Source organism: Aspergillus ruber (assembly GCF_000600275.1).
Source record: "Aspergillus ruber CBS 135680 unplaced genomic scaffold scaffold00003, whole genome shotgun sequence".
NCBI classification, from domain to species: Eukaryota; Fungi; Ascomycota; class Eurotiomycetes; order Eurotiales; family Aspergillaceae; genus Aspergillus; species Aspergillus ruber.
This window is the reverse complement of record NW_024467299.1, coordinates 684,040-707,629: the sequence shown is the minus strand read 5'-3', so window position 1 is coordinate 707,629 and position 23,590 is coordinate 684,040. Positions and strand designations below refer to the sequence as shown.

Below are 23,590 nucleotides of genomic sequence, written 5' to 3'. Positions count from 1 at the left end.
GTCCCTACGAATCCTGCATGCTCCGAGACTAAACACAGCTACAAACATGCGCAATCAGGTTTTCAACGCTCCACAGACTCCAGCAAACGTCCCGTTCCGTCAAAAAGGTTTAGCCAAGCATAATGAAGATAACCATATTGAATGGAGCTAAATTATGAGCGGACTCGGACTCGGGATGGAATCTACGAGTCTGCCTTGATTCGGAGGAAAAATTTTTTCAAGAGGTTTCGGAAGTTATTAAGGATGCCAACGGTTCCGGATGGGGTAATGATTGTTCTCTCCAATTGCACAACTGCACTTACAGGTACAACTATTCAACAGTCATATTGAGAGAGTCGCATAGTTGTGGTCGTGATGCTCATGGCACCGTAACACATGAGCCACAGAGTCTCTTTTGACGTGCTTTTATACCACGGCTGCATACAGCTGCAACCATGCGTTCTGCGATACTGTCATACTACAGAAAGATATTGCCTGACCTCCACAGTTCTCCGATGCTAAAACAGAGCATCAGAATTGCCTCAGTCCACAGTGACGTGTGATCGTAGAACTTACCATTAATCTCTCACTCTGTACATGGTCTAGTGCATACTCTGTAGTACTATGTGCACAGCCGATAGTTGATCCTATCTACCCATGTATCTCTGTCCATATCTATGTCTATCAACCAAGTGATATCCAAACTTTTCTAGAAATCAAACTCTCGGCAGGAAATCTTTGCCCTTCTGAGCCCGCTAAAGTCACGGGAAAAACCTCGGACTAATGCGGCGCCAAAGCTCACCCTAGCCTCTTCCAAACTAGTGGTACCGGCGCTAAGCGGCTGAGGCCCACTAAATGACGCTATGATGCGTCCAACAGGCCAATCGGAGACGCTATCTCTCAACACTGTCGCGTGTATGCCCAGATTAAGTATGGTTCTCCGGCATTTTGGTGGGCTGTCAGCCATTATACCCAGTCAGAGAGAATGGTGATATCGCGGTGACCCGCCGAGAAAGCCATACCCGAAATGGACTGTGGTCGAAGCAGGAAAGATTCAGAGAGTCAAGAGACTTCTTGCCCTGTTAAATACGGCCCGGTGTCCATCCGGCTTCTTTGTTTTACTATTGTTCAACTTCAGCCGAAGCATTTTAGCAGCCAGGAACCTCTTCTTCACCCTGGTCTTCCTTCTTTCTTTTTTTATCCCCCTCATCACTCTCACACTCACTCTCTTCACCAGGTTACAGTGAGGCTCATCTGTTCATAACTCGAGAAACAAGAAAACAACGCAGATTCAGTTCTGTAATCCTGTGTCGCTTCGCTCTTCAGTATCTGTACCGAGTACCTTGATATCGCCAGTCCGGAACCAACACCCGCAGCGACATTCTCTCCCCCCAACGATCCTGAATCGATCCCACAGCAACTTCCAGCCACAGCAGCTTTGTCCAACAGCGACTTCCCGAGTTCCCTGAGTTCCCCGAGAAGACAGCCCTATGCAACTGGCCTTAACCCTTGGGACCGTCCGTTGTTGAATTAACGCCCAAAGCGAATACCCGTGCAGCACTCGATCCCACCCCGGTCCCGATAGTGTTGCCCTTGCAGCTTTCATCCCCATTGATCCCGTTGTCCCTACGCTACTGACCCTATTTACCTATTCACCATGAGCGACCTTGATATAGAAAAGAAGCCGAGCGTCAAGCCCGCATCCAGCGAGAATGCCTCCGGTGCTGATGACAACGATGCCATGAAGCTGGCCGAGATGGGTTACACCCAAGACCTGCAGCGCAACTTCTCGGTTCTGTCCCTGATCGGTATTGCTTTTTGCATGTCCAACTCCTGGTTCGGTATCTCCGCCTCGTTAATTACTGGTATCAGTTCCGGAGGCACTGTTCTTCTGGTGTATGGATTGATCTGGATCTCTTTCGTCTCGCTATGTGTGGGCACGTCACTGTCAGAATTGGCCAGTGCCATGCCCAACGCTGGCGGACAGTATTTCTGGGCCAGTCAGTTGGCTCCTCCGAAATATGCCCGTTTTGCTTCCTACTTCACCGGCTGGTTTGGCTATGCCGGTGCTATTTTTGCCTGTGCTAGTGTGGCTCTCAGTCTGGCTCAAGGTGTCATAGGAATGTGGAAACTGGGTCATCCTGACTTGTAGGCTGACAATCTTCCCTCTGTCCGTTTGTCTGTAGGCTGACTGTAATAGTGTCATCGAAGCATGGCATACTGTCGTGGTCTACCAATTGATCAACTTCTTCTGCTACCTGTTCAACTGCTGGGGCAAGACCCTGCCGTTGGTGGCCAAGGGGACGCTGTACATCTCGTTGGTTTCGTTCTTCGTCATCCTGATTGCCGTCCCTGCCTGTGCGAGCAGCCACCAGAGCGGCCACTATGTCTTTGCGCAGTTTGTCAACTCAACCGGCTGGAAGTCCGACGGCATGGCCTTCATCGTTGGTCTCATCAACCCGAACTGGATCTTCGCCTGTCTCGACTCTGCCACGCACATGGCCGAAGAGGTGCCCCAGCCAGAGCGCAACATCCCCATCGCCATCCTGGCTACCGTGGGAATTGGCTTCACCACCTCATGGTTCTACTGTATCTCCATGTTCTTCAGTCTCAAGGACTTGAACAAGCTCATCAACTCGGCCACCGAGGTTCCCATCCTGGAACTCTACTACCAGGCCCTGAACAACAAGGCCGGCGCTATTGTTCTGGAGACTCTGCTTATCGTCACGGGTATGGGTTGTCTCATCGCCTGCCACACCTGGCAGTCGCGTCTTGTGTGGTCGTTCGCCCGTGACCGTGGCGTGCCAGGGCACCAGTGGATCTCGCAGGTCAACAAGACGCTCGACGTGCCGCTCATGTCACACAACGTTAGCTGCTTCATTGTCGGTGTTCTTGGCCTTCTCTACTTGGGATCCTCGACCGCGTTCAACAGTATGGTGACTGCATGCATTACTCTCCTGTACATCTCGTACACAACCCCGATTCTGTGTCTCTGGTACCGCGGGCGCAACAACATCCGCCACGGACCTTTCTGGCTGGGTACCTGGGGTCTTGCCGCCAACATCGTCACTTTGCTCTGGACGGTTTTCTGTCTGGTCATGTACTCGTTCCCGTCGACCATGCCTGTTACTACTGGCAGTATGTTGCCCTCGTCCCGTAACTATCAAAGTTCGATGCTAACGGTTACTCTAGACATGAACTACGTCTGCGCCGTGTACGGTGTTGTCGTGTTTGTCCTTCTCACAGACTGGTTCGCCCGGGCCCGTCGCGAGTACAAGGGAGTACAGGAGTCGCAAGGCGAAGGTGTACTCCTCAACCAGCCGCATTGCCATTAAACCTTTGTTATGGCCGTTAAATTTTTGTTTTTTTCCTTTTTTGTAAATAGAGATACCCGGAGTTCGATATAGAATAGACAAAAATTTCTTAATCTCGATATTTTCTATTGTAGAATAATGCCGCTTACCCAGCTTGATGCAACCGTGATACACCCCTCATCTTATCTCATTCAACTACAGTATCCTCTACCACTTTGCCTCAACTGTATTTCTATTACCCCATACTTTTACTATTCACTGTCAATCTTCTGACACCGTGCTAACTCCAACTAAGCGAGTCCATACAGCAACAACCCACATTGGGGTTTCTCCAACAGTTGGAGTACTCCAGCCTTATATACAGTCACATAAACATGGTCAGCATGTCACCTTTCCCCAGACAACCGACCCAACAAACCGCGAGGCAAATTCAAACACAGACACAGAAGCAACCATGGCCGAAGAAATCGAATCTCGTGTCCTCCTCATCATGACTGGCGGTACAATCTGCATGCGCCAGTCGCCAAACGGCTTCGTCCCCGCGCGCGACTTCCAAGAACATTGTCTCGCGCCTATGCCTGCTTTTAATGATAAATCGCCCTCGATCCCGATAGAAGTTATCAACGACAACGCTGAGAGAACTGGCCATGAGGTGAAGGAGTACACCAGTCTGCGGACCCCGCAAACAGCCTACGGCCGCAAAGTGCGCTACACGGTCTACGAGTTCCCAGAGTTACTGGATAGCAGTTCAATCGATGCAAAAGGGTGGACAGAGATCGCGGAGACGATTGAGCGGAATTACACACATTTCGATGGTTTCGTGGTACTGCATGGCACGGATAGTCTGGCGTACACGTGCTCTGCGCTGAGTTTCATGCTGCAGAACCTGGGAAAACCGGTTGTCCTGACTGGATCGCAGTCGCCGATGCTGGAACTGCAGAACGATGCTACAGAAAACCTGCTAGGCTCGTTGGTTGTCGCGGGTCACTTTATGATCCCCGAGGTGTGTTTGTATTTCAATAATCGGCTGTTCCGTGGGAACCGGTGCATCAAGGTCGCAGCGAGTGATTTTGCAGCGTTTGAATCGCCAAACTATGCGCCTTTGGCTGTGACGAATTCGACGCGCACGAATGTTAACTGGGAGATTGTGAGGAGGCCTCGCGGGATCGGGGCGTTTGGGATCCGTACGGATTTGGATACGAGGCATGTTGCTTGCTTGAGGATCTTTCCGGGCATACAGCCGGAGATGGTGGATGCGGTGCTTAGGTTGGAGGGGTTGAGGGGTCTTGTGCTGGAGACGTTTGGGGCGGGAAATGCGCCGCATGGGCAGGATAACGCCATGACCAAGGTGTTGGCGGATGCGATTGGGAGAGGGATTGTGATTGTCAATGTTACGCAGTGCCTCACGGGGAGCGTGAGCCCCGTGTACGCGCCTGGAATGAGTCTCTCGCGTGCCGGAGTGGTAGCCGGTCTGGACATGACTACCGAAGCGGCGCTCACCAAGCTGGCTTATCTACTGGCAATCCCCGAATGCACACCCGAGTCGATTGCCAAGGACATGGCCGTGTCGCTCCGCGGAGAACTAACCGAGATCTCGCAGCCGGTGTTCCGCCATCCGGATGGGGAACTGTCGGAACGGGCGCAGACGCTCACGATGCTGGGGTACGCGATCGCTCGGGGCGATTTGCAACGGGTAGATGTGATAGTCAAGATGGAGCATCATTGGCTGTTGAATGATGCGGATTACTCGGGAAATACGCCTATCGTAAGCGCTTTATCTCTCTACTAGACTATTCACATGCTAATGCTATGCAGCACATCGCATCCACATCGCCCTCGCTCGAAGTACTGGAATACCTCCTCCGACAAGGAGGCTCGGTTCACCTGCGCAATAACCAGAATCGCACGCCGTTGTTCATGGCTGCGAATGCTGGAATGGGAGAGCATGTTAAGCTGCTGCGGCAGTCCGGGGCACATCTGCATTCGGACGAGCGGGCAGCGGCGGAGGTGTTGGCGCAACGGCGGCCGGAGATCTGGGGAGAAGCGGGATTGCACGAGTAGCCAAGCCTTAGTATAAGTAGATTCGATATGCTATTGTATGTACTCTGTAGTATTTGGATATAAAGGATGTCTACTGTGTATGTATATTTGATATACTACTGCTGGAAGCAATTGAAAGCTCGGAAGAAAAACGTGATTTTCAGAAGAATTCCCTCATTTGTTACGTAAAAGAAAACTGCCGCCAGCTGGTCCCAACACAATAGGAGTTATAGAGCTATACCAGGGGAAGAATATAGGAGATATAGGATAGGATGCAAATGCCAAACCTGGGTATAGATAGCAGAGTCACAGTCACCGGACTGTCAGTATCACCGGAACTCGCACCATTTGCCGAGTGCATTGCGACTCTAGACTCTACACTCTTCTTCTATATTAAAGACTCTTTCTCTCTGAGTGACTCTCTCACTCGCTCTCTCCTGCATTCCATTATTCATAGTTATTCTGCCCCTCGTTGCCGCCCCCCACTGTGTGTGCTCTCTTCTTCTTCCATTCTTCCCTCTACCACTTCTACCTCAACCTCTCTTGACTATCTCGACTTTTTACTCTCTTTTACTCTCCTTCTGTTCTCCCTCGTATCCTCTACGCCCTCTCAGTCTACCCCTACACTCGTCTTCTCTTTCCTCTCTTCTTCGCTCTCACTCCGACGGTCCCCCCTCCTCTCCGGATCCTCCCCCGCGTTCTCTACTACATACATATATACCCCCCTCGGATACCTTCCCGAATTACCTACAAATGAAAACTATCGCCGTGGTAAATGCCACGGGCCGCCAGGCCGCCTCTCTCATTCGCGTCGCCTCGGCCGTCGGCTACCTCGTCCGCGCCCAAGTCCACTCCCTCAAAGGCTTTATCGCCCAAGAACTCCAAGGTCTCCCCAACGTCACTCTCTTTCAAGGCCCATTGCTCGACAATGACCGTCTAATCGACAGCCTCTTCCACGGCGCCCAGCTCGCCTTCATCAACACCACCTCGCAAGCCGGCGACGAGGTAGCCATTGGCCGCGCCCTGGCCGACGCCGCCAAGCGCGCCGGTACCATCCAGCACTACATCTACAGCAGCATGCCTGATCATTCGGTGCATGGGCCGTGGCCGCCGGTGCCGCTGTGGGCGCCGAAATTTACGGTCGAGAACTATGTGCGGCAGTTGGAGTTGCCTGCGACGTTTGTGTATGCGGGGATTTACAATAATAATTTTACGAGTTTGCCGTATCCGCTGTTTCAGATGGAGCTGATGAGTGATGGAAGTTTTGAGTGGCATGCGCCGTTTGATCCGGATGTACCGTTGCCGTGGTTGGATGCCGAGCATGATGTTGGTCCCACGCTGTTGCAGATTTTCAAGGATGGGCCGAAGAGGTGGTTGGGTCATAGGTATTTTCCTTTCCCCTGCTTCTCCAATGACCGGATGCTAATAGTGTAGAATCGCTTTGACCTTTGAAACACTCTCCCCCAATCAAGTCTGCGCTGCTTTCAGTCGAGCGCTTAACCGGCCCTGCCACTACATCCGCGACTCAATTGAAATCAAAGTCAACATCCCTCCAGGCTATCGAGAACAACTGGAAGCGCTTGCAATCGTCTTTGGCGAATGCAACGCCCCTTACTTCCCGCAACCCGAGTTCTCCCAACCAGCCGCCGGCTCTCCCAAAGGGTTGGGTCCCGCTGGCGGCAAGGGCGCGGGGGCGGGCATGATGCAAGGTCCCGGCGGTGTCATTTCGCTTCGCGTGACCGATGAGGCGCGTCAGCTGTGGGAAGGGTGGCGCGACATGGAAGAGTATGCGCGCGAGGTGTTCCCGATTGAAGAAGAGGCGAATGGATTGGATTGGATGCTATAGCATTCGGTCACTTCTGTTCTTCTGCATGTGTTGTTTTCTTTATGCATTCATGGCGAATACCGGGTTTTTTTTTTATCCAAAATACCAGGGATGAGCTGGCACCAGTCCATCTCTTCTCAAAAGTTTAATGCCTTGCTTTCGTTTACGGCACTGCAATTAGCAGTGTATGCCCACAAAAGTTGTTTTGGTTCTTCCTTATCTAATACCACATTTGGCGGCTTTGTGTGCTTCGTGTCTGCTGGCTATGGCTATGCTATTTAGCTAATGTGGTGGAATGCTGGATGTACCTCATATACCCAATGAAGTTCTCTCCTTCTTTTCTTGCAGCTATAATTGACTTGACTGGATAGTGCAATTAAAGTTGACTTACAGATTTAGCTCCCGGAAAAAGCAATGACGACGCTAATCATCAGGAAGATGATCTTCCATCGAGTCAGAATGAGATAACTCCGAGTTTATAGGGTGCCCACTTCACCTCACTATACATGATTCCTTTTGTCCTTCTCAATGGCAAGCCACAATGGACGTATACGCTAACAAGGAGGATATATTCGTTCAACCCGACGGCAATGCCAACGATCCCCCTATTGATAAAGATAGCCACAATGCCTTTAATCCTGCATTATATCTCACCTGTGGTCCCCTCCTCCGCTTCACAGGACTCGTCCACAACACCTGGCGAGGAAGCATCCTAATCGTAACCGACGATGAACAATCAACTTACACCCCAGTTCCCTCACTCACCCTCTCCAAAACAACCACACCAGTAACAGACCTGAAAAAACTTTCCAGAACCGGCAAACCACTATCCCTCAAACCCGCAACCGAAGTCCAACGAGGCATCGACTACTCAACTTTCCACGGCGAAGGCGGCCTCTTCCGGCCCGACTCCCAGCCCCAGTCCCATCCCGAGCCAGCGAATCTACTTGATCCAATCCAACTCGACGGCGATAGCGAAGGTGAAGAGGACTTATTTAAAATTGACGCTGTACAAATCCATACAGAGCGGGGCATGACGTTCTGGCGCTTCGATATGCTTATTCCTCAGGATACGGGTGCGATGCAGATATCATATCGGATTAATCGGAGTCCGTGTGCACAGTATTTTTGGATCCCGGCGGTTATGGAGAATATGCATGTTATGTTTCATAGCTGTAATGGATTTTCGGTGGGTGTTGATACCGGGTTGTTTTCGGGGCCTGATCCGCTTTGGCGTGACGTTTTGCGAAAACACACCAGCGCCAGTCTCAGCGATGAGAACCCTAACACCACGGCCAACAACAACAGCAAAAACAATGGCAGGCCATTCCACCTAATGCTCGGTGGCGGCGACCAACTCTACACAGACGAATCCCGCCTCTCCTCCCCAAATTTCTCGCGTTGGACAGAAACAGCCTCCCTCGCCAAACTGCGCTCGCAATTCACAAACACCATGCGCGACGAGCTCGAATCTTTTTTCCTCCAGAGATACAGCTGGTGGTACTCACAGGGCCTATTCAGTGTAGCAGCAGCTCACATCCCCAGCATAAACATCTGGGACGACCACGACATCATCGACGGGTACGGGAGCTACCCGCACCGAACCATGGAGTCTGATGTTTTCAAGGGATTGGGTGGTGTTGCGTGGCGGTACTACATGCTGTTCCAGCATCATGTGTCCCCTGGAGCTGCGGCGAGGGGGGTTGGTAGTGGGAGCGGCAGCGGGGGAGGGGATACCGCCGAAACCGGGGGGAATGATGGGAGTTGGGTGATAGGGGGAAGCACGGGGCCCTATATTGCGCAGGTTAGTCGGAGTGTGTTTGTGCGGCTGGGGCCTGAGGTTATGTTTTTGGGGTTGGATTGTCGAACTGAGCGGACACGTTCCCGTATCGTATATCGGGAGACGTATAATGCTGTGTTTGAGAGGTTGAGGAGGGAGGTTACATCGGATACGAAGCATCTCCTCGTCCTTTTAGGAGTAGTAAGTCCAATACCCCCCCTCTCCGCGGTTTAACAACGTAATCCGGATACAGGCTGATAGAAACAAGCCTATAATCTACCCCCGCCTCTCCATTCTCGAAACCCTCTTCTCAAGCCGCCTAATGAGCCCCCTCAAAGCCCTCGGCCGCATCGGCCTCGTCTCCTCAGCCCTCTTCAACAAATTCGACGGCAGCATCGAAATCCTCGACGACCTAGACGACCACTGGACAACACGCCACCACCGCACCGAGCGGCAATTTCTCCTCGAAGCGCTGCAAAAACTCGCCGTCGAGAAAAACATCCGCGTCACATTCCTAAGCGGAGATGTACACTTAGGTGCAGTGGGCGAATTCTTCACGCCCTCGTCTAGCGAACGGAAGCATCGCGTGCGGTTCTGGAAGAGGAGGGATGAGCCTAGTCCCAGGAAGGAGGGAGATGGACGGTATATGGCGTGTGTGATATCGAGTGCGATTACGAATCGGCCGCCGGCCGGGAAGGTGGCGGATATTTTGAATCGGGTTGATCGCGGGAGGACACATTATATTGGGAGGAGGACAGGGGAGAAGATGGTGGGTGTTTTTGGGGAGGATGTTGATGGGAGAGCGAGGAGAAATAAGCATTTGTTGCCGAGGAGGAATTATTGCGAGATTAGTGATACTGGGACTGAGGGTGTGGGTGTGGGCGTGAATGGGATTGGGGAGAAGACTGGGGAAGGAGAAGGAGGGCTGGATATTCAACTGCATTTTGAGATGGATACAGGTGATCCGGCCGGTTGGACGAAAGCGTATAATTTACATATTCCTGAGTTTCGAGGGAATGACTAGACTGTACGCAGAGTAGTGAGAGATCATGCAATGTATTCGTATCTATGATGCCAGCATCTAACATAGGAAAATAGTAAGTCATAACTCATGCAGTGGTATAATCAATCGTAAATCATAATATCCGTATATCCGTGTCCGTATCCGTATCGTGTCCGTTCATTCTGTCCCGGGTCCCGTAATTCCCCATAATCATGCAAGTACCAGTCTGGTCATATCACCAGCATACCAAAGACAAGCAGGTGGGTCCGTCAATCAGTCGATCACTCGGCCAACTGTTCGAATATCCACACCCCCTCCCACCTGTCATATGAGAGTCAGTACGGAAAGCGTACGCTCCCCCGACTAACCGAGCGGGGCTGCGACAGCATCCGTGGCACGGACTTCGACTTGGTGTCCTGGTTCAGCTTGAGCCGGTCCCGCTTGACGTTGAACATCCGCACCATGCACGACATGGCCTGGTCGGCTGTGATCGACAGCTCGAGGGTTCCGCTCTGCGCGGCTTCCAGAGATACCTCTCTCAGACTCTCCGAGACCATCCAGCGTGCGAGCACGTTGACGTCCCGCGCGTTGCTCCAGCATGGGTACAGCATGAGCATCTGGAAGGCGCGGGTGAACTCGACATAGTCTGGCGACTGGGGGTCGCGGAGGAAGGGCCGTGCTCCGCCAACTTTCTCCTCGTCAAGACGGCGGTCTAGGAGGCGGATGCATTCGCGGGGAGTGCGGTTCTTGAAAATGATTTCCTCCTGGAAAAGGCTGGAAAGATTGTGGCGGTTGGAGAGGAGGGTGTCCATTTCCGCCTGCGGGCCGGCGAGGATGACGACCATCTTCGAGGCATATTTCGGGAGGAGATAGGCGAACTCGTCGACAAGTTCGCCGGTGGTTTCGCCCTCGACTAGGCGATGGGCTTCTTCGACGAGGAGCACCTTGCCCAGGCCGCGGTCAAGCTGAGCACGGCTCTTTGCGGAGGTCTCGCCAGGCCGCTGGCCCACGATATCGGTAGCTGAACATTCAGCCAGCTGGTCTGTCTCCAGGATGCCCATGTCATAGTAGATCTTGGCTAGCTGCTTGGCCACAGTGACCTTGCCAGTACCTGGTATAGTTAGCACCGTAACTCGTCACTGTATTATTTGAATGGAAGACTCACCACACGGTCCCTTGAAGACTAAGGCACAAGGCACCCGTTCGCACGGGTCCCGTCCCATAAGCCACGAGATCTTAATCTCCTTCTGATACCGCTCCAGATCAGCGATAATACAGTCCGCCACCAGATCTTGCAGCGCATTCTTGACACTAACGTTGGTGTCACTCGAATTGGCCGCAACATCCTGGGGCTCCAGCATCCGATCCGACTGGAACATCGGTGTGCCCACACGGGCCGTCCGCACTTCAAAATTACGGTTGGCCGAAGTCAAAAGAGTGTCGATCGCCCGAGCGTTCTCGAAACTCTGGCGCATCCGCGTAGCCTCGAGAGCCTCCATCGCGGTCTGCATGGCTTCGGGGGTTACAAAGAGATCCTGCTCTTGCAACTTCCGTTGCATGATCTGCTCAAGCTGCGGTCGAGTAAACGCCTCAAAGCGCACGATAATCTTAGGTGCGAAAAGGCTCGAGAAAGGCTTATCGGCATGGCGAGAGATAGCATCGATGTTGCTCTCCGAGCCAGTGAAGATCACGCAACGGTCGATGGCGTCACTGGACGACATTTCAGCATATAGAGCATCCAGAATGACTGTGCGGGATTGCAATTGTTGGTCGGTGCCGGGCGAGATCGCCGAGTCGTTGATGATCAAGGTCTTGCCGACCGTCGAGTGGAGGATGTCAGACAGACCCTGGCCACCTTTAACGCCGGCTGGCGTTATAACAGTGGCGTCTCCACTGCTAAGAAGCCCAAGATCGGCCAAGACCTGACCATAGAGCTTGGCTACCGTAGTCTTGCCGGTTCCCGGGGGTCCAGCGAAGATCCGGTTCAGACGCAGAGGCAACGGTCGTTGATTCCGAACCTCACGCCAGTAATTTTCTTCAGCGGTGTCGAAAACTTCAGCGACAGACGCCTTGGCATTGTCTTGTCCGATCAACTGCTCCAATGCCACCCAGGCCTCACTCCGTGCCTTGATCTGGGCCGGGGTAGGTCCGAGGAGATCCTCCTTGGAGAGGAAGAAGTAGTCGCTTTCGTCCAACTGAGCATCAGGGATTTCAGACAGACGTCGTGCATGGCGATGGGAAATGCTGGCTAGGAGGTCCTCGACGGCATGAGAGTTGGTAAAGCCCTGCTCGACGCGGCCGTGGGCCAGTCGACGGACAGCCACTTGCATGTACTGCCCTTCGAGGCCACCCTCGACACGCATCCGCCCGCCATACTTCTGAGTCAGGGCAGCGCCGGCAATACGGAGCAGCTCAGTCTCGTCAAGATCGGCGAAGTTGATGGAGCAGCAGATCCTCCGCTGCAGCTGGGTGTTGTGGCGGAGAAAGTCGGCCACCTCTTCTTGGCAACCGACGAACACGACGATGATCTTGCCTACGGGGCGTTCCATGCCGTGCATTAGGGATTCGAGAGCCTGGCGACCGGCTTGGGTTTTTTGGAAGGTCGTAAGTTGGTACGGCTCGGTGATGGTTAGAACACCGGCCGTCTGGGCCGCTAGCGGGGCGGCTTCGACGATATCTTGCATCAGACGGGTGATGGCTCCTGGCCCTTCGGCAACCAGATCGGTGGCGGAGATGATACGGGATTCGTTGGCATCCAGGATATCGAGGGCATAGAGAAGTTTCGAATAGATTTGTGCAACGGTTCTCTTGCCTAGACTCGTTAGCTCGAGATGGCCCAACCTAAGTGGGGTGGCAGCGTACCTGTCCCAGGGTTCCCCTGGAAAACCATGTTATACCAATCCTTCCGCGGATCCTCCCCATGACGTCGACAGATTTGCACCCACTGTGCAATAGCCTTCAACTGTCGCTTGACTTGTTCGGCACATATGACCGTCTCGAGGCTGTCGAGTGCCTCTTTCCGCAGCAGATCGCGGATTATCTGGGGGTCTTCTTCCGGCTCCGGCTCCGGCTCCGGTTCTTCTGGTTCTGGCTGCTGTTCTTCTGTTTCTTCTGGAGTTGGCGCTTCCACATGGACAAAGGAGTCGTCGGTGTCGGTTTTATGGCTGGGCGGAGCGGATTTCCTGGCAGCATGTGGTCGAGCCCCAGAGGGCAAGAATGTCGTAAGACACGACAGTAACCGCGAGGGAAACTGGCGGTTGAACGGCGTATGCATCCTTGGACGTCGTATCATACGAAGTATTCGAGCAACAAGTCCGGAGGGCATTAAGCGGGTTTAGTATTACACCTCGATGCACATTCACAGCGAGGGATAGCAAGAGCAAGGACAAAGATAGATCGAGGATAGAGTTGTCGTGGCTTGCAGAGGCGATAAGAGATGATGATAGGTGATAAGGAGATCCATCTACCGAAGGGGGCAGACCGACAGACTATTTGTTTGACAGAAGACGGATTCGGCCAGGGAGAGACGCCTCTCCCTTTTTAAAAGGGAGGAGGGCCGTGAGGTATGTATCTCTCCGGATCCCGAGGCCTCCAGTCATAAGTGGAGGAGGGACGATTTCAAAACTAAACCTGAATGGATATTTTTCTTTTTTCTCGACATAGGCGCGAAGAATCACACGATTAGCATAAAACAGACTAACCGAAAAGAATATCGGATACAGATAGCCAACGCAGAATGTAATTTTTCTTTTCTTTTTTTACCGGATTCTTCAAAGCCCACCCGGACGATGCATTTTTGATTTTTGATTTTTTCTTACTCGGAAGATCACCGGCTATGATAGGCCTATCGGACAACGCCAACAGGCGGAGATGGTTTGAACGATGCTTCACCGCTTAGCTGCTGAGGTGGCACTCCGGATAGGTGTTGGAGCCCAATTTCGGCGATGAAATCAGCGAGGCTGGGAGAGGGCCTGGAGGATTCGCCCACGTATTGTATTGATAACTGTATGGGTATCGTGTCTAGGCAGACAATATCCTAAAGATAACCAGCTGTCAGACACAACAAAATCAATAGAACACGATCTGAAACCAAGACCGACAGAATTACTCACACATCATCGCCCATCCACTGCGCCCACTTATGATTGCCAGCATCACTGTATTATGTGCAGATGGTCGGGTCGCTAACACTCTCCCTCGCAGGATGTATGTATGCACTTTCAATTTTTTTTTTTCGTCTCCACTCCCCCCTCCTCGACGGACTAGACCAGACAGACAGCACTGGCAATGCGGTCGACACGGCCTGGTGAGTCACGACGGACTTGTTCCTGGAGGGGATACTGCCAGGATTTGCCATAGCATCAGGGCACCATCGTCATTGGCAGTGCTGCAACCGTCCGAATTAAGCAGAGCACCGCATCACTTGTCGAGGACTGAACGACGTGAGAAGCTTCCGACAGCTCGGTGGATCATTGTGGGGACCCGTGAGTGTCCCATGGAATGAAAAGGAAATGTTTGACATGTGACTCGGTCCACGTGATTCACCGTTCTTTCCCCCCGGATGAAGTTAGCACTGATCAGTGCACACAGATTCTCCCTGTTCCTGAGTCAGATCGAGATTGCGGTCTGACATACTCCCCAGAATCGATGCTGTCCCACCTGCGGATGACGCCCGTAATGCTCTTTCTAGCGTCTCTCACCGATTTCTGGAATCCGTTAGGGAGATTGACTGACTCTGGAGCATCAGACAATATCCTCTATCCACCATTGCATCATGGTATTAGGGGGATTGCTTCCAGGTCCACCGCGGCATTAACTAACACCAGTCATTGTTAGCCCCGGCGTGCTCTGTCCATGCGCTCCATGCCCCTGAATATACCATCGAGTAACTATGCATGGAGTCTTCCACTTCCAGCGCACCATGTCAGAATCGGTTGCCGCATCCAATCGAGACCACTCAGGGCCTGGGATCCACGCACCACCAACAGTCCAATTGTGTGTCCCGCGTGTTCCTTCCCAGGCGCTATAAAACACCCAGCTTGGTAAAATAGGCCGGTACTCAACCAAGTACCTTCTCGGTGATATACCACCGACAGCGATTTACCTTCAATGTAAACAGCCGTCTACCAAATTCAAAGCCAGTTGCTACATGTTTCCGTTCCGGTCTACCTGTAGCAGCAAGAATAGGCTATAGACATAGCCAATGGCATTGCGGGCAAAGCACCCCTCGATCGCAGACACTTCTGCCTGGAAATCGGAAGAATTTGCAACTGGGCTGATTCTGCGAGGCAAGAAGAGCGAACAAGACGATATATGTAGCTTGTTTCTATGGACCCGGACCCCGGGTGACGTGTAGGATTGGCACGGCTAATTTGTCGGGGCTTTCTGTTATCCAATAGGCGAGGACGCTATGGAGAAGAGGCTGTTTGCCCTAGAAATGGCTAGCTGAACAGCTCATAGCATATTCATCTCAAGCGCAGAAAGCGGGTTACCCAAGAAAATCGAAACCCTTTCAATACCACGGTGAGTGAAAGCCTGTCAAGACGAACCAGTATAATTGGACTATTTACAATACCTTTCGGTTGTCCCTGTTTCTGTTCGAAAAGTCTTCTCGCGTCTCACCACGTCCGACATGCGACGCCTAATCTGGACATGGCAGAACGTCCCACCAGCTTGAACTGACTGCTTCTAGGCTTGCACGTGTTCTATTCGTGAAGTCTTAAACATACAATTCTGTGTAAAATACAGAGCGTTAGCATTCTCCGTCGATCCCAATTTCAGTTCAGAAATGAATCTCACCATTTTGTATGGGTAAGACTGCAAACCAACACGCAGCTCGACACCTATACCGTCCAAGTCTTCGAATATAGTAGCCTCTTGTTCTGCTTTGAATCAGCAGTCGATTGCGTCGATCCATAGTTAACTAGAACGACTTAGGGAATTTGCGCGCTGGTACGAGTGTATATTAGCTCGTAAGTCCATGTCTCGTGATCATAAAGAATAACGGGAAGAAAGGATAGGAGAAGAGTTAGCTCTTAGGTGCTGCTGAAGATGAAGAATGGAGGGGAAGGGAATGCCGTCTAAATGAAGGTCACATGAGGTCGACACGTGACGGTGGTCAAGTGCCTACTATGAACTTTTTGAATAGTACGACTTTGATATACAGCTTTTACGCTTAACCTGATCCCAATACTTATAACTGGAATATGTTGGAGATATGGATATAAGATTCAAGCCTACTCAAAGTCATTATAGCCGAAGCTTACTAGCAATTGAAGCAGAACCATACCTAAAGCATTTTTATCAAGTAACGAACAATCTCGAATCTTTTTCAAACTGATCCTATTTCATTGCAAGGCATAATATCGAACAAAGCAGCACTGCTCTCCCCTCCAAAAATGTCAGTGCCTCCTAAGCATCACGTCTCAATGAATACATACTAGTCCGAGAAGTATCAGCGTACAGATAGCCATCCCACACAATCACAACAGCGCCTGTTTAGTTTCGTCAATGGTTCTTCAATTTTTAAAGCAGTAACAGGAACATACTGGCAATCTTCATAACACACTTCCCACCCTCCCAGTCAAACTGAACTTTTGTGTTAAATAATGGAGTAACGTCCTTTGAAGGAATAAAATACAACAGTTGCTGTGGACCCGGGTTCGAGAAAAACGCTAGAATTTTGTCCTTGCAGTGAAGCTCACCATTCCTTACAGTGAACACGGCCATTGCTCCCCGTCCGAGCCTTGCAGGATCGGGCTGTAGATCGTCTATGGGGGCGATGATAGGGCCATGGTGATATGTAAAGAGTACGTATTTCGTGTCAGGTGTAGACGTTCTTGAATTTCTTTGCATTGTAACTAGGAGGGTGGAAGAATTCTGAGCGTAGCAAATGCGTGAATAGCAGAGAGGGGACGGAGGGGAATAAGCAGTTACTTATATGGCCTTTTTCTTCCCTGCCCTACATAAGGTAATTTGCATTACTCAATTGGTGCAGAACTATCACTCAGACGGAATCATAGGAAGTAGAGATGCAGGGATTGCATGCAACCACACGTTGGCCTTGAGATTCAATTGGACGTAGGTGATGATACTAGCTATTATAACCAATCAAATCCCCATGATCACCAAACATTTAGCTCGTCAGGAAGCGCCCGGAGTCCAATGGGGAGCTCATGATAGGCTGCTGCGGAAATCCTTGCACAATTGTAGTTGCTATTTATGGCTCCATATCCTCCCATAGGCGCCTGAAGATATCTGAGAAGATGGTTTACAGGCCAGACCCTCAGTCGTCAAGAGGAGGAAGAACTTCAAAAAAAGCAGATTAAGTCTACGCCTAATTAAGATTGTGTAAACATTCAGCAGAGCACGCATGGTACACTGCATTTATAATACATACCTCTTTGCTCCTCATCAGCGCAGAGAACACTACCTTTCACAAATGCCGGAACAGCTGTTCCAGTTGTTAGCCATGACGTTTTCCAATCAATTAGAAGTTGGTAGTACGGAACACACCATTGATCTTCATCATATATCCCCGGTCCCGTGCCTCAAATCTAACATTTTGAGCTTCAGCCCCGCTCATTTAAGGGATATGAAATAAAGATCTTCCCTGGCTCAGCTCATGGACGACTCCCAAGTAATCTCCATCGGTTTCAAGTATACCGTCCTTCCAGATAAATGTAGCAGGAGGGATGTCCCAGTTAAATCCAACTCGTTCGGGCATTTCTTGTCCGCTGGGGGTATTTATGGGGTTGTGAGATTTTACAAAGATCATGAATTTTCTTCAAATATAGACATGGTTGATTGTCTTGAAATCATTTTGTGAAATGGGAATTTAAGACTGAAAATGGTAGAAGAGGGTTGTGTTAAGGGTCGAGCAGAAGACCGTTATATAGCGTTCTTCCCTTGCTACACTATACGAATACAAAAGATGATTTCAAATTCCACTTGGTATGACAGCCATTGCTTGAAGGCCAAACTCATGCATAGTATTCAGGGATTGTATGACCTACGAAGGCCCTGGATTGTTCAATTCAACCTCCATAGAAAATGCATTGGGAACTGCTCTTGTATGTTTGTTTGCAGTCATACACTGGCTCTTCAAGGGCCCATACTCCTGTCCCTAGGATGCCATTGCGACAGTGTCTGAGCGATGTATGACTAGTTTAGCTCTGTCAAATTTTTGCTCAGGTGCCCGAGTCTAATCGTGAGCTCCCTATATACTTTATTCTTCAGCTGAGTTGCCACCACTTGTCAAACCAAGCCTCTGTAAAGCTGAACACACCGCAATGTTATCCTATTATAGGCAAATAATGTCATTGTCTCTGCTTTTATCTCTTATCTCTCTGGTTTCGTTTCTTGGGTGTATGGACATGATTGTGCAACCGACATCAATTTAGGCAGGAAAAACTTGGAATTTAGCAAGGTACTTTGCTGTACAATAGCCAACATCCAGCAAGGTACACATGCATGTGCACGTGCAAATGCATACTATCCGGAGAAGTAATACAAAGCCTTGTGTGGATGAGAACTCGAAATAATTCATTTCCCCAAAATAATGCCATTTGTTCTTTGGAGTTTGGCTCATTTAAAGTAAACTAGGTCAGTGACATATCGCCTTTGACCACTGTATGCTCGCAATTTTCTCCTGGGGGCGCACAGACAGGGCCATAGCCGACTGCATTGAGTCTAAAGCGCCCTTCGAATTCAGGTACACTTGGGTCCTGGCAGTATAGGACATGTAAGTTTATTGTCAGGAATTCATAGAAGGGCCTGTATATGCTGCGTTTGTTTCAAATGTGACTTGCGGCTCAGATGACGTCTCAAGAAAAATGATAGTCCGCGTGAACTAATCGACCAAACGCAGAATTTCCGCTTTAGGAAAAAATGAGGCGGGAAATGAGGCTGAATTTGACATCCCAATACGAGGGGCAATGGACAGCCCTGCCGAGAATTCCAATAGAGCACCACATGTCGATATTTAAGCCAGTTCGGAAACAGCGCAATTGCACAGCCAAAAATTAACCGGTATCGCTGCTTGTCTTGGCCGGAAGAGGTCTGAACAGCCTAATGACCTGGGAAGTGAGCCACCTGTAGACAGATTTGCCATGTAATGGAGTCTGTAAAGTGAGGCTATAGCATCAACCGCCCAGAATCGAAAGCTTCCTCTTTTCCAAGACTCAATCCTTCATATAAAAGCTCCCTAGGCAGCGACATATCCCCATTCCACACAAACGTAACTCCAGCAGCCCTCGACCCATTTCCAAAATGCACAACACAATCCTTCACCCTTTAAACATCCATCTCATACTGCGCAAGCCGGTCTTTTTCGACCCGCGACCTGATTCTGTAGACAACCCCGCGAATCGTCTGGTCTGAGATCTCATCCACGACGGCCGGGTACTCGCCCCAGAGTTTATTGGGTGACCTGCAATATATGTGCTATGGTGTTCTGGTCGACCAGGATGTTTGAGGACTAATGCCTGTGTAGAGGGGTTCATTAGTGTGCCGTAGAGGAAGTAAAGTTTATCTTGGAAGGTGTTTGCTAGATGAGCTGGTTTTTGTGAGCTTTCTGGCTTCGCCGTTGAGAATGACAGGGTAGCTTGGATCATATTTCTGGCTATGTTGCTGATATTGTAGATTTGTTTACACAGAAAGAAAGACAATGGCCAGTGTGGACGAACATGACTTGCTCTGTATGGCCTGAGGCCGACAATTGCCTCACGTGCCACGTATCCGTATTGCTGAGGTCAATGGCTACGAAGATCTAAACTCTAGCTATGGATTCCTTTCGGAGTTTCATTATGGTATACTTCCATGTCTCCTGCACATCGAAGATGCTATACATGTCCTCGACCCATTTCAAGTGGGCCCAACTGCCGCTGGGTCAGGGACCCGTCTATGTTTATCCTCCGAGCTCATTCCAATAACGCTTTAGTCGTAATTAATAGTGGACTTCGGTAAGAAAATATTAAACCTTTCACGCTTAATACAAAGCTCTAAACCACCTACCCATTCCGGCAAAGAGCTCTCTGTGGGACCGGGCCCGAGTTGACAGGTGGGTTGGGGAGGTTGGGCTTCTATATTTGACTCTGAATCCGTTCAGCTGGAAAGTACTTTCTACACCGCAACAACAGAATCACCGGGATTTACAAACCGGTGGCTATTTATTCTGGAAAATGGGACAGAGTTCAATGGTGTCGGGATCTATCTTTGGAACAATGGATTCGGGTCTAGAGCTGGATTTCTGGTGGCTGGGAGGCGAAAGGGTTTTATATAAGTGTATTGCCGGCTGGAAATTGGCCAAAGCTTTATGGTCTATTATTATTACAGTCGGGAGCGAGTTGATGGCTTCGCGGATACGCCCCAGTCCTGGCTAGAGCATACCGCCAACCAAACAAACTATGACACCAGTCTGATACTAAAAGGGAAGTGCAAATCAAATGTCGCACCAGGGGTCATACAACGGACTATCCGCCCACTCCGCCTCCGTTGCCTTTTCAACCCCGAACCGCTGGCTGAGCACAACCCAGCATGCAACACAAACGAGTAACCGGAACAGCCCCTGGTCCCCCTTGGGTCCGAATGCATGCTGCAGCGCCCGTTCGACCGGGGCCCAGTCCACGAAACCGAGGTTCTCAATTGCTTCTTTGGTGCACAGTCTCTGGAACATTTGGTGGAGGGGCCCGTTTTGCGGCCATTTTACAGGAGCCAAATATGGTTGTTTCTTGCGGTTATAGATTTCCTCGGGAATAAACGATTTCCCAGCCTCACGTAGGATCCATTTTTCGATTAACTGTGGCTCCTGTTCCTGCTGGTCTGTGTTGGAATCTAGGTCAGATGTGTACCGGAGCTTTAGACTGGGCGGGAGTCGATTGACGTATTCGACAAGGTTGTGGTCAAGGAACGGAGGACGTGCTTCGATGCTGTGCGCCATCTCTGTTCGATCGCCCAAGGAGACCAGGAGCTGGTTGCTCAGAAGTGTCTTCGTAGTGATGTACAACGATGTATGCAGAGGATGCCACTGGTTCAAAATCTTCTCGCGCGCAGCTGGAGGCATGGCTCTAATCACTGTTTCCCGCAGGTCAAGCCCGGACCATTTTTCGACCACCCAGGGCGCCCACATTGGGAACGTTGCACCAGACATACTCAGAATGGTATTAGGCATGTTGACTCGGTTAACCTGGTGGTAACCCCAACAGGCCTCGTTCCATCTAAACTTCTCTCCTTTAACGCCTAGAGCAGCAGTTTGGCGACCAAGAAGTTCTACGGCTGCTTGCTGCATTTGATTGAGACGCTTAGTGTCTTGGGTCAATGTCGAAGCCGGCCAGGAGAGATCAGGCTCGAGTAGGAAGTCCCATGATGTGAAATGATATCCAGCAAAGTGCTCATCTGAGCCCTCACCAGTTAAAACAACTTTGAAACCGGCGTCTCGGGGGATCGAAGACAGCATTGTTTTCCCGGTAGGGCCCAAATCAAATGTTTGATATTCACAGTGGTAAATTGAATTTTCGAAGTGCTCTGCAAGGGCTGCTTCGTCTACTTTGCACTTTACTATGTCAACCCCGAGCCAATCCGCTGTTCGTTTGGCAATATCTGATAATCGACATTAACACCATTCCTGCCCAGGGTACCTTGTATACTTACCAAATTCATCCAATGGTGAGTTAGGGAACTCAATACTAAAGCAAGTGATTTGTCCTTTCTTGCTGCCAAGCGTAGCATTCTCTTCCCGGACCAATTTTGCCACAATACCGGCAATCAGAGAGGAATCAATCCCCCCTGAGAGGTAGATACCAACAGGGACATCGGCTTGTAAGCGGAGCCGGATCGCCTCGATCAACTTCTCGCGGACACCCTCAATCATTTCCTCAACAGTCCGGGTTTCCACTTGTCGCTAGTTGCTGTCAGCTTGTGACCTGAATTCCCGATGGGGAAAGGTCCCACCTTGTCATTATAGTCAGAATCCCAGTACAAGTGACGGCGTAGCTGACCCTCTGGCAATGCTACTTCCATCCAGTATCCGGGCATTAGATTCTTCACACCCTTGAAGAGACTCCGGTCATCAATATTCCATCCCGTTTGGAACGCCGACTGCACATCCCACTTAGGCTTCCAGCCCATCCCGAGGAATGTTTTCATTTCCGTCGCAAACAGGAGGACCCGTTCATTATTCTCGCCAATGATGGTCCAGAACAATGGCTTGATTCCGAACCGATCCCTTGTGGCGATGATTCGACCCTGGCGCTGGTCATATATCACAAGGGAGAATTCGCCCCGTAAGTGATCAAGAAATGCCGGAGCTCCATATACTGCATACAAAGCCAGGACCACTTCGGAGTCGCTGTGGCTTTGGAAGTGATATCTGTGATTCTGTTCTAGTTCATTGCGGATTCTTTCATGGTCATAGATCTCCCCATTAATAACGGCGTGGACCCCGCCATCTTCGCTGTGTAGAGGCTGGTTGCCCGCATCCGAGAGATCTTCTATCGACAGGCGACAATGGCCCAAACCTACAATAGACTATTTAGCGCTATTTCCGGAAGGTAATAAGAAAACAATATCTCACCAACACTGCCGTCATCGGTGACCCAGATCCCCTTTGAATCCGGCCCTCTATGCGCGATCAGGTCAAGCGACTTGTCCAACTGGCCCTTGATAGCTTCCACACCAGGTGGTTTTGGTACATCTGAGCTATTAGAGGGGCCAAGTGAAATTCTTACCGATATTCCGCACATGGCTTAAGTGTGACACGTGCCTATACTGAATTTAAAGGAAGATATATTTGATGACATGCCGATTAAAGGCTATGCCCAATTTATATGAATCTCATAGCTGCTTCGCCACAGTAAGCGCCGCGCAAGGCCACTGTATGTATGTGCCCCACTAACTCTCGTATTGAATCTCGACACGAGTCGACGAGGCAGCAACAAAGCTCGTAAGGTGGGAATCCTCGCCATTGAAAACAGTACGAGCTGCGTCAGAACCTGAGAGTCATCGTGCTCCGCACTCAACCCTTGCTATGAAGTTGCTGCGGCAAGACCTGTCAGCGCTCAGACCAAGAGTAAGCATTTAACGACTCGAAGGGCAGTATACTCAGACACCATTGTTTCTTCAAAGGTAAACAGTTGTTTATTGCACTAATCTCTTCTTGAATATTTTCTTTACTAGAGATGAAGATGTCGTCTCTAAACCAACGGAGCTATACCTCTCTGGGAATTCACATGATCGAGACCACCGAACGCGCCGCTTAAGACAACACACAATCACCAGTTTTGATGAGACCACAATGGCCTCACGATCTGGGGTTTTGGCTTCTGATATGGATTGGGAACATCCTCTGTCCAACCGACACGCAACCCCTCATATCTCTGCAACGTTTTGAGGCTATGGATCTGATGGAACTGCCCTGGATGGAACACTCAGCGCCTCGACTTTACGTGCACACGAACGAACAACTAACAAGAACATGATTTTCCAGCAAAATTCCTGAAAGGTATTTGGCCACCGGGGTGTTGCTTTGAAAACTCCGTCACATCATATACTGTGTTGTCGATCACAACCCCTACTGCGCCGTTAGATTCGCAAGCGAAGAGGGGAAAGGAGGCTCAACAAAGACGCACAAATTCTGGTGCCCTCGGACCCAT

At 50.5% G+C, this 23,590-nt stretch overlaps 6 protein-coding genes across 6 annotated transcripts; 4 read left to right on the top strand and 2 right to left on the bottom strand.

Moving 5' to 3' along the window:
- Nucleotides 1–1,636: 1,636 nt before the first annotated feature.
- On the top strand, nucleotides 1,637–3,314 carry EURHEDRAFT_512793 (putative choline transport protein Ctr; the record flags this gene model as incomplete). The annotated part of the gene is made up of 3 exons (XM_040786099.1): nucleotides 1,637–2,127; nucleotides 2,180–3,117; nucleotides 3,172–3,314. 3 exons carry the CDS (start codon nucleotides 1,637–1,639, stop codon nucleotides 3,312–3,314), a joined length of 1,572 nt encoding a protein of 523 aa, XP_040642248.1.
- A 433-nt stretch (nucleotides 3,315–3,747) lies between these two features.
- Nucleotides 3,748–5,354, top strand: EURHEDRAFT_447750 (putative lysophospholipase; the record flags this gene model as incomplete). The annotated part of the gene is made up of 2 exons (XM_040783692.1): nucleotides 3,748–5,058; nucleotides 5,109–5,354. The coding sequence occupies 2 exons, from the start codon at nucleotides 3,748–3,750 to the stop codon at nucleotides 5,352–5,354; spliced, it is 1,557 nt and encodes a 518-aa protein (XP_040642247.1).
- A 732-nt stretch (nucleotides 5,355–6,086) lies between these two features.
- Nucleotides 6,087–7,179, top strand: EURHEDRAFT_512791 (NmrA family NAD(P)-binding protein; the record flags this gene model as incomplete). The annotated part of the gene is made up of 2 exons (XM_040786098.1): nucleotides 6,087–6,718; nucleotides 6,768–7,179. The coding sequence occupies 2 exons, from the start codon at nucleotides 6,087–6,089 to the stop codon at nucleotides 7,177–7,179; spliced, it is 1,044 nt and encodes a 347-aa protein (XP_040642246.1).
- Nucleotides 7,180–7,699: 520 nt separating this feature from the next.
- On the top strand, nucleotides 7,700–9,962 carry EURHEDRAFT_448212 (uncharacterized protein; the record flags this gene model as incomplete). Its single annotated transcript, XM_040783728.1, has 5 exons — nucleotides 7,700–7,945; nucleotides 8,147–8,835; nucleotides 8,881–9,139; nucleotides 9,207–9,502; nucleotides 9,545–9,962. 5 exons carry the CDS (start codon nucleotides 7,700–7,702, stop codon nucleotides 9,960–9,962), a joined length of 1,908 nt encoding a protein of 635 aa, XP_040642245.1.
- A 314-nt stretch (nucleotides 9,963–10,276) lies between these two features.
- GbpA lies at nucleotides 10,277–13,266 on the bottom strand (the record flags this gene model as incomplete). The annotated part of the gene is made up of 4 exons (XM_040786097.1): nucleotides 10,277–11,052; nucleotides 11,107–12,753; nucleotides 12,804–12,992; nucleotides 13,236–13,266. The coding sequence occupies 4 exons, from the start codon at nucleotides 13,264–13,266 to the stop codon at nucleotides 10,277–10,279; spliced, it is 2,643 nt and encodes an 880-aa protein (XP_040642244.1).
- Nucleotides 13,267–20,005: 6,739 nt separating this feature from the next.
- EURHEDRAFT_408902 (asparagine synthetase B family protein) lies at nucleotides 20,006–22,716 on the bottom strand. Its single transcript, XM_040780944.1, has 4 exons — nucleotides 22,513–22,716; nucleotides 21,891–22,456; nucleotides 21,591–21,840; nucleotides 20,006–21,539 (listed from the first exon to the last, which is right to left on the bottom strand). Exons 1-4 carry the CDS (start codon nucleotides 22,679–22,681, stop codon nucleotides 20,383–20,385), a joined length of 2,142 nt encoding a protein of 713 aa, XP_040642243.1. The 5' UTR covers nucleotides 22,682–22,716; the 3' UTR covers nucleotides 20,006–20,382.
- Between the last annotated feature and the right edge of the window lie 874 nt (nucleotides 22,717–23,590).